Source organism: Melospiza georgiana, chromosome 6 (genome assembly GCF_028018845.1).
Source record: "Melospiza georgiana isolate bMelGeo1 chromosome 6, bMelGeo1.pri, whole genome shotgun sequence".
NCBI lineage: Eukaryota > Metazoa > Chordata > Aves > Passeriformes > Passerellidae > Melospiza > Melospiza georgiana.
This window is the reverse complement of record NC_080435.1, coordinates 46453269-46466545: the sequence shown is the minus strand read 5'-3', so window position 1 is coordinate 46466545 and position 13277 is coordinate 46453269. Positions and strand designations below refer to the sequence as shown.

Sequence of the window (13277 nt, the reverse complement as noted above, 5' to 3'; positions counted from 1 at the left end):
TATCCACTGGTGGGCTGCTCATTTCCCTGCCTTCTATATTGTTCAGTCAGGAAGTCTTTTAATCTTAAATTCAGTGTGTGGCTATTTCAGAAGAGGAGCTGGGGGAGGAAAAAACCCTGTCCAGTTTAATTGAAATAAATGACTTTAAAATAATTATGGTCAGTGAGGTCCCTTCATGCCCCAGTCCTTTATGGTCCCTTCTAAAGAAGGTGGATCCACCTACTCTTAGTAGTCAGTTCAGGGAAGCTGTAGTGGAGTTTGTTAACACCTCACAGACATTTCTGAGCTTTGGTGCATGAGTGCTCTGTCCTTCAACTTCATAACTTGACAAAAAAATCGTATTTCTATATTAGTTCAGGAAGGAATGCTGGCTTATTAAGTAGTGCTACAGGAAGGATGTAGAAGTGCCAATGACCCAATGTAGGATCTTGTAAAAGTTGTAGGGAAGACTATTTGCTCCTGAATTTTCTCAGTGAAACTGGACTACATGATGAGATTATTTTATAATTCTAACTAAATTTCTAGTTTAATATAAACATAGAAAAGCTTCATGGGAAACTTTGGATGTTTGGCTATGAGCATGTCTGAAGAATGCATAATTTTCTTTCTTTGAAGAAACCTCCAGTTGTATTATGAGGATTTTGGGAAAAAAATGTTGTTACGTACCCTTAGACATGCATCAAAAAACCTTTTTACTTGAGCTATTTTGTTTCCTTCCTTTGATGGCACCACTAAAATAGGAGATGAAATGTTGAGTTTCATTTTTGATCAACTAATATTTCAAGCTTAAAGCCTGGGCCTGAGTTTATGAATGTGTAAATGCATATGCCCTCTATGTAATTCTGTGTTGAATCCTATGAAAGCAGCATTTTCATTAGATGCGTCATTAGTGTCTCATTAAAATGCACATACATTGCTGTGTGCCTGTGTAACACAGGAATGTGGAAGAAAATGAGGTACTAAATAAAACACTGTTATACCTGACGTACATTTTTTCACAATAGAAATTGTGACACCAATAACACAGAGAAGGGTGTGTTTATTTAAAAAAAAAAATTATTTGGTTTAAACTATTTTAGAAGCTCTCCTCCAAAAACCAGGTTTCTTTGTATCTTCTATCTTCTTAGCATATTGAGTAAGATAGTTGCCAGGACAGAGGTCACTGTGGCAATGCCACTTTTGATATTTTCACAGTCAAAAGTCAGTGAAGACTGAGGCAAAAAAGTTGTTGAGTACCCCAGCTTTCTCTTCATCTGCTGTTACCAGTTTGCCAATGTTGTTTATCAGGGGGCTTGTTTGACTTTCCTTTTCTGGTTAACATACCAGTAGAAGCCCTTCTTGTTATTATTGAGGTTAGATTTCAGCTTTGCCATAGCCTTCCTTACCCCATCCCTTCATCTTTTACCAGGTTATGTGTCCTTGTCTCCACTGTCTGTGCATTCATCTCTTTACCTTTAGTTCGACCAGCAGTTCCCTACTCTGTCTCAGCTACACCAGTCTCTTGCCTTCCTTGTCCAATGTCTTGCTCCTGGGGATTGCCAGGCTGCCTTCCTAGAGGAATTATTGCTTTCAGATATTTCCCTGGTGTTTCCCTGTGGCTTCTTTTAGGACTGCCTGGCTCATGTCCCTCAGACTGCCGGTATGGTCCAGGATGGCTGGCACAGTTCAGACTGCGAAGAGCCCTCCCTAGCACCCTGTCCCTCCATCTGTCTATTTTTGTATGCTCTCACGTTTGCCAGGGACAAGCCTCACATTGCACCTCTACCCCCTCACATCTAGTTCAAAGCCTTGCCAGTGAGCCCCACTATTTCCTGAGCAAATACTCTCTTCCACCACTGAGAAGGGTGAATCCTGTCTGATGCCAGCATTCCTGGGGCTGTGTAGAGCCCTTCCATTGCCAAAACCCCCAAAATTCTGATGATGACACCAGCTGTGGAGCCCCAGACTCAGTTTGCCCATTTCTTCCCAGGTTGCCGCCTTCAACTGTAACTAGAGAGCAGACCATAACCCCCACCCCAGATTGCCTCACCAAACGTCTGAAGGCCCTGAAGTCCTGTTTGATCACCCTTGGACCATGTAGGGGTCCATTTCCTCGTCCCTTTGGTGGCAGAGCGGGACGGGCAGCAGTGTGAGGGCCGTGCCAGGCTGGAGGTGCCCCAGTGATGGCTGAGCCCCAGGCCCCAGGGCCGGTGCGCCCTGCCGTGGGCTAGGCCTGGTCAGCACCCTGGGCCCTTCCCAGGAGGGAATTGCCTGCAACTTTAACCAGTAAAGATGTACTCATCTTGATGAGGAGTGAGAGTTTTGCTTCCTCAATTGCCATCAATTTTAGCAGAAATTTGAGGCATTTAAGCTCCTGACACGTGAGACCTAGCAATGATGTACGCCAATAGAAGAACAGGTAATGTGATGATCTCAGATGTGAACAACTGCATAGATCCTAACATTGCAATTTCACTTGTAACGTTAATATCTTCAGTTGTTTAATTTTGAAGGTTATTTAAAAAATCAAGAATACACCTTTCTTTGCTCCTTGGCATCCTTTTACTGGGATAAGGCCTATTTTGAAACACTGGAGTGCTCCTTTGAGGGTTCTTGTACCTATGAGATTAGCTATCAGCTAATATAGTGCATGCATATGAATGGATATCTGTCATGGCTTTTACTGGGGCTGATTAAGTCTTCTTTGATATGATTTAACAAACATATGGATGAGGCTCTGTTTGGGGAAAAGCCTGTTCTGATAGCAGCTTGTTTTGAAAAAACATGAACAAATGAAGTAGGGATTGTTCTGCATTTATTGTAAACATGTCCTCTTCTCTTTTGCTCTATGATTGTCCTAAACTGTGGTGTAAACCATTTTTACAAATGCAAGAGTTTATGTAGCCCTTTATTTTTTTAAGCTTTAAGGTATAAACCTCTGCACATTGTTGAATTGCCAGTGTAGTTCATCCTTTCACTTTAGTAAAACTACCTGTTAAACTTCTGGAATTTTATGTAGCCCTTATTTTCAGAAATGGACTCTCCCAGGGAGCTTGTAGAAAAGTAAGAACTACTTTATTTTTTGCAGTTGATGACACCATGATTTAAAGGTAAATGGCAGCACTTTTGTGAGAGTTCAGGTTCACAGAGACAGTGAAAATAGAAATTAGGATTTATGACTTCTTACCATGTGCTGAACTAACTAACTTAGTTTGCAAAGAGTAGGATATGATTTAACAAACGTATGTGAACTAACTAACTTAGTTTGTGCTGAACTAACCCCACTGTCTTGTAAAGAGTGGGATAGCTCCTAGATGGAGTATCTATAGTGTTCTTCCAATATCTAACTCCTGCTTAAAATCTCAGCAGTATTGACTGCAGCTGTGCTTTGTGCATTGGCTTTGTAAGACCATTTCTGTTACACATCAGTTGCTTAACTAGCTGCTTTAGCACAGTCTTCCTGTGAATTCATTTACATAACATAAAATACTTTAGGATCAACAGTTCTACATTCACTCAGGATAGCTATTACTAATAGAAGAAAATGAAAAACTGAAACAGTTCTCTTCTTTTTAGAGATAAGCAGGCTGAGCACAGTAATCCACTAAGCTCTTTAAGTGACAAAATATTTATAAGAACGTTTTGTGTTCTCTACTGTGAACTTCCCATCTTGGTCTTAAATTAGTACAACACATTCTCCTTAGAAGACAGAATCAAACAGGCCATGATTTTACTGTAAGGCTGTTACTAACACGTTGCCAGAAACATTATTTGAATAAGAAAAAATATTTTTACTAGCAGACAGAAAAAGGAAACTCACTAACACTGTTTTAATGGTACCAGCTCTTTGCTTCCGTCTTCTTGACTTGTGTTATATCAAAGGCAGGCACTGCTTGCCACTAAGAGGCTCACCCAGTTCTACACTGGATCATGCCAGTTGTGGTAAGGTGGATATCTGTTTAAAAAAATCATAGCATTGTCACATGAACTCTGCTCTCTTCTTGCCATGTGAGCCTTGGATCCTGATGCTGAGTAATCTGAAGCGTGAAAAATCAGTCCTCAGCCTTGCAGATTTTGTGTTGGTTTACAATATACACGGTAGTTATGGGCTCTAACTAATTAAATGGTATGAATTTTATGGAATCTATGGAAGCTATGCTACACTGAGTTACATCAGCTGAGCCACTTCTGTGAGTACTCAAATTTAGTTCACTAAGGAGATGCTGTGACTCAGGTTTAGGATACTTGTCTATGGGGAAAGGGTAGTTCTAACTGCTTCATGCAACCTCAATATTTTATGTTTCCTCTGCATACTTTTCTGGTGTTTCCTGTTGAAATTCACTGTATTTATTACAATAATACTTCCAGAAGACTTAGAGAATAAATATACTGAAATTCTACAAAAAATGTGACTTTTTTCTAATACTGTCGCTCTTCTTCCTATTGTCACATAAAGTTCTTAATAGTCACATGAAATACATCTGGAGGTAAGAGAAAATATCCTTTTAAGTTTGATATTACTCCATCCTAGTTAATAAGTGTTGGGTACCATAAATACCTTTTGATGGTCAAACTGAACAACTATGCCACAGGGTGTTGCAAAACAAACAAAAAAGGAATCAACCACAAAAGCTTTTGCCCTGATCCTGGATCCTTCCTAATCTATTTGGTGTCTGGAACCTCTAAATCATATATGAAATGAAATATTAACTGTAAGTATAAAGCAACTATAGATTTCTGTAGTTTATTGATTATCAAGTAAGCTGGAAGCTCTATCCTCCATACAATGCTTCAGAGTTGTGTTGCTTGCAGGAAAATACGACTCTAGTAAATGCCCAAGTCCTGAAATTATTCAGGATCATAAAATGGTTTCTGTTGGGAAAGAGTTGTGGCCCACCTCAGAATCAAGGTATAATCATGTTGTATGTTTAAATTTTAGAGAATGCAGTTACAATGCCACTCTGATGGGATGTTGTAAATCTCTCTGCTTTAATTTCTAAGTGAAACAGCACAGAGACATTGTGAATAAGTTCAGAGAATGAACCTAAAGTAGCTGTATTTTAACTGTAATCTGATTTAGGTCTGATATGCAAAAAATTAATCTAGTTTCAAAGAAATAACTGGCCAGTGGCAGCTGTACCATGGTAAGATTACACAGGAATTTGGTTTAAAATGAATCCAGCATCTTCAAATCCTACATGTGGTACCCTTATATTGGTGGAAGCTGAGGAACCTGGCCTCATCTTGCTATTGGTAACACTAGCAACACAGGGTGGGGAAGTGTGATGATGGAACACCTGAAGTATTTGGAAGTGACTGAGCTTTGATTTACCTGCCTTGGTAGCTTGACACAGTGGTTGGGCTGTTAAGTCCAGCTGGAAGTCAGGACTGGTTAGCTCTGATGTATTGTAGAGGTCACCTGGGCTTTGCAGTGTCTCAGTCCCTAGGTGAGAGGTCCACGTTGTGCTTGGCGTGTAACTTTGACCTCAGACATCTCACATACTCTGACACATGATTTATACTAAACTTTGTGAAGCTTCCAGGCTTTAAGGACATTTTCATGAGTGATGCTTTTGTGAATGCAGATAAATCGTATGGGCCACTTTATGTTAGAGCCAGATAGCACTGTGGTTTGCAAAGCATTTTCCATTTCTGTCAGTTCCAGGTCAGGTGATGATCACTGTTCATTAGCAGTTCAATTTCTTAGTGCTATGAATACTGTTAGAATTATGATTTAAGTTTATAAATCATTGCCAGGGTCCTTCACCAAACACCACCATGTGTAATTTATATGCTAGCTGGTCAGAATTTCCATGTTCATTTTGCATAAATGGTTTTCTGCATATTTCTGAACTTTTTGCACATGTAACTGGCCTGTCCAGTTCTAGAGGTAATGGGTAAAGTTCTAGAGGTAATGGGCAAAGCAAACCCTTGAGGTGTCCATTGAGTAGAAATAGACAAAGAAGATATGGAACTTTCCAGATGAGAAGAATCATATCTATGTGAAGAACATGATTTATGTAAAAGTCTAGAAAATATTATTTAAGATTTTTTAAATGTAAATCAAGGTCATACCTTAAGAGCTTTGATTTTGAATAAGGTTTTTTGCTTTTTGTTTCAGCGGCTGTTCCCCCACCTGTTCCCCCAGCAGTGAGGGCTCGTGAGCCTGACACCAAAACTATCAGGCATTACCCACCTTCAAAAATCGCCGTTTCCACCCAAACCTCTGTTGTTGCTGCCATGGAAGACACTTCTCAAAGCCGGCACGCAGTCATGGATTGGAGAGCAGTGGTGGCCATCTTTATTGTGGTGGTAGTTTACCTGGTGGTGGGAGGACTCGTCTTCCGTGCCCTGGAGCAGCCCTTTGAGAACAGGCAGAAGACCAGCATCGCGTCAGAGAAGGCTGTGTTTCTTCGGGAGCACCTTTGTGTCTCCGAGCCAGAGCTGGAGAAACTCATTCAGGTAGGCCAAGTGAAGAAGATGGTACTTCTTGGAAGTTAGGAGAAACAGCTCAGTGGTTAATTGACCAGCTGAGTTGGTGGGGAGCAAAATTGTTCACAGAGACCTTGGAATGGGCAGTGTGAAGCAGGCTCTTTCCCAGTCATTTTAAGGTCTGAGAAGCAGAAACTATGTGTCCAAAATGTTGTAAATATATATAACCATAGATTCATAGAATAAGCTTGGGTTGGAAGGAACCCATCAGGATCATGGAGTCAAAGTCCTGACCCTATGCAGGAGACTTGAGAGCATTATCCAAATGCTTCTTGGACTCTGTCAGGCTTGGGGCTGTGACCACTGCTCTGGATATCTTGATCCAGTGCCCAACCACTCTCTGTGTTAAAAGTTTTCTCCTGATATCTCTCCTGACTCAGATTCAGGTCATTTCCTTGAGTCCTGTCACTGCTCATGAGAATGAAGAAATTGGTACTTGTATTCACTAGAATTATGAAAGGTGTGTGCAAAGAAAAGCAGAACCTAATATCTGGAAAAAAATTTGAGAGAGGTGATAGATTTGCAAGACTTATGCCCTCATCTCTACAAATTTTCAAGTAGTCTTAAGTTCTTAATTCTTTCTTCAAAATTAAACACAGCAACCAGGAGGGCACATAGAACATGACAGGTGGGATTTTTGAAATAAATATTCAGCCAAGAATTCTGAACGTACAGGTTTACTGTTGTAATTTTTAAATAAATTAAGGAGGATGAAGTATACAAATCAAAAAATAACTGTCATTTAAAAGCTTTGGAATTTTTAGTCTGATGTAGTATGAAAAGTTTTAGAATCAATTTTGAAGGAAACAATTATCGAATATGCAAGGATAAGTGGAAAATATATTAACATGCAAGAAAGGTCTGTCAGGGATAGATTTATCTATCTTTAATTGATTAAAACTCTAGACAAGGAAAGTAAAATGGATCTTACAAGACTTCAGTAGAGTTTCTTTTGGAATTCCACGTAGAAGCCTATCAGTTAGCCTGGATTTATGTAGTCCTGGAGAAAACAAAGATTAGATAAGAAATGCAACATACCTAAGGAATATATTCAAACTTCAGCCTCAGTATAAGTACATAGGTAGATCACTTCCAGGTTGACTGGTTCTTAAAGTCCTTTGTGGGATAGGTAGAAATATTGAAGGAATGGACTTTGAAAGTTGTTACTTTTGATTAAACCAGAAAAAACCTGCTGGCCTTGGTCCTTAGAAAATGCTGTTGTGGAAAAGTGAATAAATGTCAATTTATAATGAGGGTACCTAATCACTGTATAAGGGGTGGTGAGAATAAGTAGAGAGGTAAAAAGTTATTAAAGAATTAGTTATTAAAAGCAGTTTGCTAATGAGAAGCATCCTAATAATCCTAATTGAGAAATATCAGAGCATGAAAGGCAATTGAAGCAACTCTTTGTATGCTTGATAGAAATCTGCTTGGAAAAAGAATTGCAGAGGGAGATAATAATTATTGGATTAGAATGATCTGTGAAGAGGAATTAATAGAGCTAGGCAAAAAAAGGATAAGAATTTTCTCTTCCTACCAAATTCCTATCCTTGATAACAAGTAGAGTAGATACATCTTTGACTGTCTCATCACTTGAGAGGGATATTACCCTTATCCTTGAAAAATATTTTTCTTCTTTCTACTTGGGATCTTACTGGAAAAATTACAGAAACATGAACAAACGAAGCAGATAAAAACCTTTCTTCATGGAGAAACCAGAAACAGTCTGTTTTGCTCTTCTCTCTCCTCACCAGCTGCACTGGCTTCCAGCTATCTTGTTGCTTATGTAAGTGGAATTGATGAAGTGTACTTCAGACTGAGATGCAAGTTGGTTTCACTCTCTTTGGGAATACAGGACTCAATTGTCCCAGTATCACCACAAATGCTGGGCTTCTGCTCTGGGATTTGCCTTCAATCCCATGCAGATCGTGTCACCACACCATGTCTTTTTTCTTCCAGAAGGACTTTACTGTATTGATACCAAAGGGGCTGAGAGTAAAACACACATCTATGCAAGGATGGAGAGAAAACCAGAAAACTGTGATCAAAAATACATGTTTTTAAAAACAAATAATATCAAGTAGTTTTATTTACTTCAGTAGTTTTGTCATTCTCTTCACTCCTACCTGTCTGTTTGCTTTAGCATTACTTGAACATCCAGAAAGACAATTTCTGCCCTTTGAGGTATTTCAAATTATTGCCTTCCCTGAAATGGGTGGCATTTCAAAAGAAAAAGTACAATAGGTTGGTAGTCATTCAGTAAAGAAGATTGGATGTTCAATTTATAAACTACACTGAAAAAATACTGTGTACTTGTGTACTGTGCTTGTAGCTCCTCTGGAGAAGGAAAAAGAGATGGGGAAAGGAGCAAGTGTGAAACAGCTTTGGGTACTCTGATGACCTCTCACTGTCAACAATATTTCAACTATAGAAGTAGCTGAAACTACTAGTTTAAAATATCTTAAATATGTGAGGTTTGTTAGCAAAGTGTTTAGCACTCTGGAAATTAGCTTTTTTCCTACTCTGACATAACCTGTGGATGCCTCTCTTCAGGTCATTGCTGGAAAACCAATCTGAAGTTTCAGATGGGAAACTTGTAAAATTTCGTGGTCTGTGTGAACTGGGAGAGTCTTGCCAGTAATAGTATCATTGTTTAAATTTTGTGTCAGTTTCCATCTAGCACGATAGTTCTGTGTAGGAGGACTTGTGGTGGTAGTAGTAAGGCATCCTTTTCTCATGCATGAGCTGAAATTGGTTGTTTAAATTCTGTTAACTGCAGGCTGCCGGCTGCTTTGTTTTGTTGCTCTCTTTTTGTCCTCCATCGCTGTATGCAAAATACAATGTATTAAAAGACAGCATTGGGATAGTTGGATATTTATAAATGAATGATGTCAGTGAAGATTTAAAGAAAAAATGAATTTTTTCTGGATGAGAAGGGAGTGTGAGAATCTCAAAGCTATCTAAGGCAACAGCATACTCCTTCACTTCAGGGGTTCGTGCTTGGCCCTGATAGACTTGCTAAACTGTGTAAACTCAAGTGTAATTTAAGTGTAATTAACTTGCTGACATTCACATACTCATGGGGAGGGCGGACAGCATTCTTTGGCAGAAGTAACCAGGGTAGCTGACAGTGTGTCATGGCCTATTTAAACGGGCAACCTGTCTGTTGTGCTGATTTATGCTGTTCTGCATAAACCAACAAATGATCTCTGCTTTCACACCACCTGCAATATGCCAGCAAATGGTACAGAAGCCCTTTCAAAGGGTTTGGTCTGAAACACATCCATTCCCTATATCCCTGATTCTTGAGGTATGGACATGTGCTGAGGAGCCCTGGCTTTCTGCCCACATGAAATGCAACTGGTCCAGCCTGGAGCTTGCTTGTGCTATAGTTTCACAATCAACTTAGCCTGGCATGTAGTAGCTCTACTTCTAAAAAAGGCTGTGCCATACTGATGTCTTTAGATGTAGCTGTCTCTGTTCTTGCCCATACACCTCTTCTCCCACTCCTTTCCCTTTGTGAGGCAATGTGATGAATAACTAAAGGCTGGGAAGCAGATTAGCTAAAACTTGCCCAGGCTAAAAAAACAGTAGAGGAACATTTATGACCATGAAGTGAGTTGGAAATACAGGCAAAAAATGAGTGAGAAAAATGGAAGTGGAAGTAAGAATCTGGTAAATAAAGCATTGGTGGAAAGAGATTAATGAGGAGGAAAGTTTATCCTGAAGGCTAGGGAGAGAAGGTGTTAAATGGATGTTTAAAAGTCAGTGCTAAATCCATAAGAGAATGTGAGGTTTTAGAGAAGATTAAGAGATATCTTGTAGACATGACCAGGTAAGTAGTGGGGCAATGGCAAAATAGAATAGCTAAACTTGCTTTGCACATGGACAGTATAGGAAAAGGTGAAACAGAAAACCACCCTGACAATTCATAAATCATATGGAAAGAGAACTAATTAAAGAAATGCAATAAGAAAAGTCAAATCTGTGTTGATAGGTGGAAACTCCATTTTGAACATGCCAAAGAAACAGAGGATGCAAGAAGTAGCACTTTGCTTCACTTGTTGAGCCCAGCAGTAAGTTCACTGAAACTACCGAGGCTAAAGATTGGTGGCAATATTTAGGAGGAGGGGCAAATAACAGAAAGAGAAGTAGAAGGTGTGGCAGTAGGGTGAGCAGCTGATAACAGCAACATGAAGTGAGGCTGGACCAGAATGGGAGAAAAGCAAAAGTTGGAAATTTTAGGAGGAAGAAAAAAAAGAATCTTGGTTCCTCTGGAGTGGTTTTGTGGAAATTAGACTTGGGAACATTTGAAAGGGAGAAAGGGAGACATTGCTGCTGCTGTTCAAGAGTGAGGTCTGAATTTCTCTGTGATGAAGAAGACCTTGTATGAGATCTAAAAGCAACTTGAAAATACCTGCTGAAGGGCATCTCAAAAGTCATCTTAGAGCAATTCAGGTGAGTATACTGGATGCTGATGAGATATTTATTTCTGTACTTCGTAGGCTGATGTGTTCAGCTCTGTCTTCCTTTGGACTGTGAGGCTGCAATGAACAGTGAATGTGTATGTCCCCATGATACAATATGGTGCATTTTTAGAAATTCCCAACAAACATTCAGGAGGCTGATATGTCTGCCTGGTTTGATTCAGTATTATGTGGGACACAGGACAGTGACCAGGAAGCAGTGTAGCTACCTCAGCTTCTATCCAGAATATACTTCATTCAAGCACTGGGAGCCTGTGTATCATGTTGTATTTGTGGACATGAGATCATGTGTACTGTGGCAACTGGGAAGCTTGAGCTGATCACAAAGTTTATTTATGATGTTTCCATAGATACCTTTTTTTGTTAATTTCAAACAGGGTATATATAGGCCATATTTATTTCTTTTGTTAGCATAAAATATAAATTGCTTAATCAATTACTGATTGCCTTGGAATTTAAATTCTTGGCTGACTAGGTTCAGTTAATTTCACAAACACTATTTGTATTTACCACCTTTCTAGCTGCTTCTAACATAACTGTCCCCAATGAGGAATTTTTCCTTTGGCAGTAGTGGCTACAAGAACAATATTTGGTGTTGGTCCTTTACTTCCCAATTGCTTTGTATCATTTGTCATTTGTTTATGCATTTTATCTTTCTTCTACCTTAATGGGTATTCAGTTCAGTTGTGTGTTCAACTTATGTGTACAGAAGAGGCTACTATACTATGAGCAAATATTAAAAACTTAAATTGAGGCTGTTTCCATGGTCCTAGAAGTTTCCCTTTGGAGCCTATACAGACCGGCATAGCATACAGTAAGGCATGCATGATGCTGATTCTTTGTGTTTTCTTTGCAGCATGCTGTTGAGGCTGAGGACTCAGGAGTCAATCCCGTTGGAAATTTCTCTAACAAGAGCAGTCACTGGGACCTTGGAGGTGCCTTTTTCTTTGCTGGAACAGTCATCACTACTATAGGTATGTTTATTGTTTATTTTTTAAAAAGACACAGTCACACTGAGACATAGATAATGAAATAAATTTGAGGAAGGTAGGTAACAAGGAAATAAAGTAGCTGAAGTGTATTTCTCTGTTAGCAGAAGATATGACTCCAGCATGTGTCAAGGACACTGAGTCTTTGGGTAGGTGTCAGAAGCTGTCTACATAATTAGGGTAGAGTGGCAATGCTGAGCTGAAAACAGGTAAAACTCATGCAGGCTTTATAACTGTTCTTGATATAGCTTGAACAATCTACAAGCAATTGCTTTAGAACAAGCAATTCTTTTAATATCCTCCTCCTTTCCATAACTGGAAATATATTCTGATAACTACTACATACTTTTAAAAATTCTTACTTGCTTTCATACTAGCAATTGAAAGGAATTACACAAATGATACATTGTATAAAAACCTCCGTTTTTTCTTTCTAGAATTCATGGCCTTGATTATGGACACATTTCTCTGTATTAAATGAAGAGTACACTGAACTGCTCCATTCACTTTTCTTGAACCACTTATTTTAACAAGATAATTATTCAGGCCCTTATCATCTCTCTCCCCATGCATTGTGTCCAATATATTTAGTATTAGATCTCTGAATATTGGTTTTAGATATACTAAGGGTTTTAATCTCTCCTCTGTAAGCCAGTTCCTCTTAAGAAGGATGTTCAACAAGCTTGGATTTCAGAAGATGGTCTGAAGGAAAAAGAAAATAAACCAACGGCATTGTTGATATAGTTAATCTGCAGACAATTATACAGTAGTTTTATAATTTTAAGCTTGATTTCAGTGCTGCCATAACAATCAGATCAAGAGATCTAATTATTTGGAAATCACTGGCAAATTGTTGATTTTTATTTGCATTTTCTATGGGTATTACTCTGCTTTCAATATTGTATAAATTGCTTCTCCACATTACAGCTGTGGTGCACACACTGGTGACTGTACAGACAAATAACTTGATAATCACATAACCCTTCAATAAAGTATGAGAATCTGACTAAATTCTGCAGACTCTTAAAACAGGTAATCCAATAACAACAAAAAGAATCCTGTGGCAGTTGAAGACTTGCTGTAGTGATCATCTCTAACAGTAGAGATGTCTTTGGCTCTGCCTTTGCTGTCAGGGTGAGGGGGAAAGAGTGATTGTATAGAGTGTTTCTATATATTAAGCTACATTACCACGTATTTTTGATGATAGCATAAAACCAGAGGGTGGCAAGAAAGAAAAGATTTCTGATTCATATGTAAGAAAACACCCTCCTTAATATTTGTTTGCTCAATAGACCCAAATGACAGGCTTTTAAATTACTCATTAAATAAA

General features: G+C 38.9%; 1 protein-coding gene across 1 annotated transcript in view; it reads left to right on the top strand.

Moving 5' to 3' along the window:
- Positions 1–13277, top strand: part of KCNK10 (potassium two pore domain channel subfamily K member 10) — a 49852-nt gene that overhangs the window by 17104 nt on the left and 19471 nt on the right. The window contains exons 2-3 of the mRNA XM_058026417.1: positions 6101–6441; positions 11815–11932. Coding sequence (XP_057882400.1) covers positions 6101–6441; positions 11815–11932 — 459 coding nt within the window. The remainder of the gene's footprint in view (positions 1–6100; positions 6442–11814; positions 11933–13277) is intronic.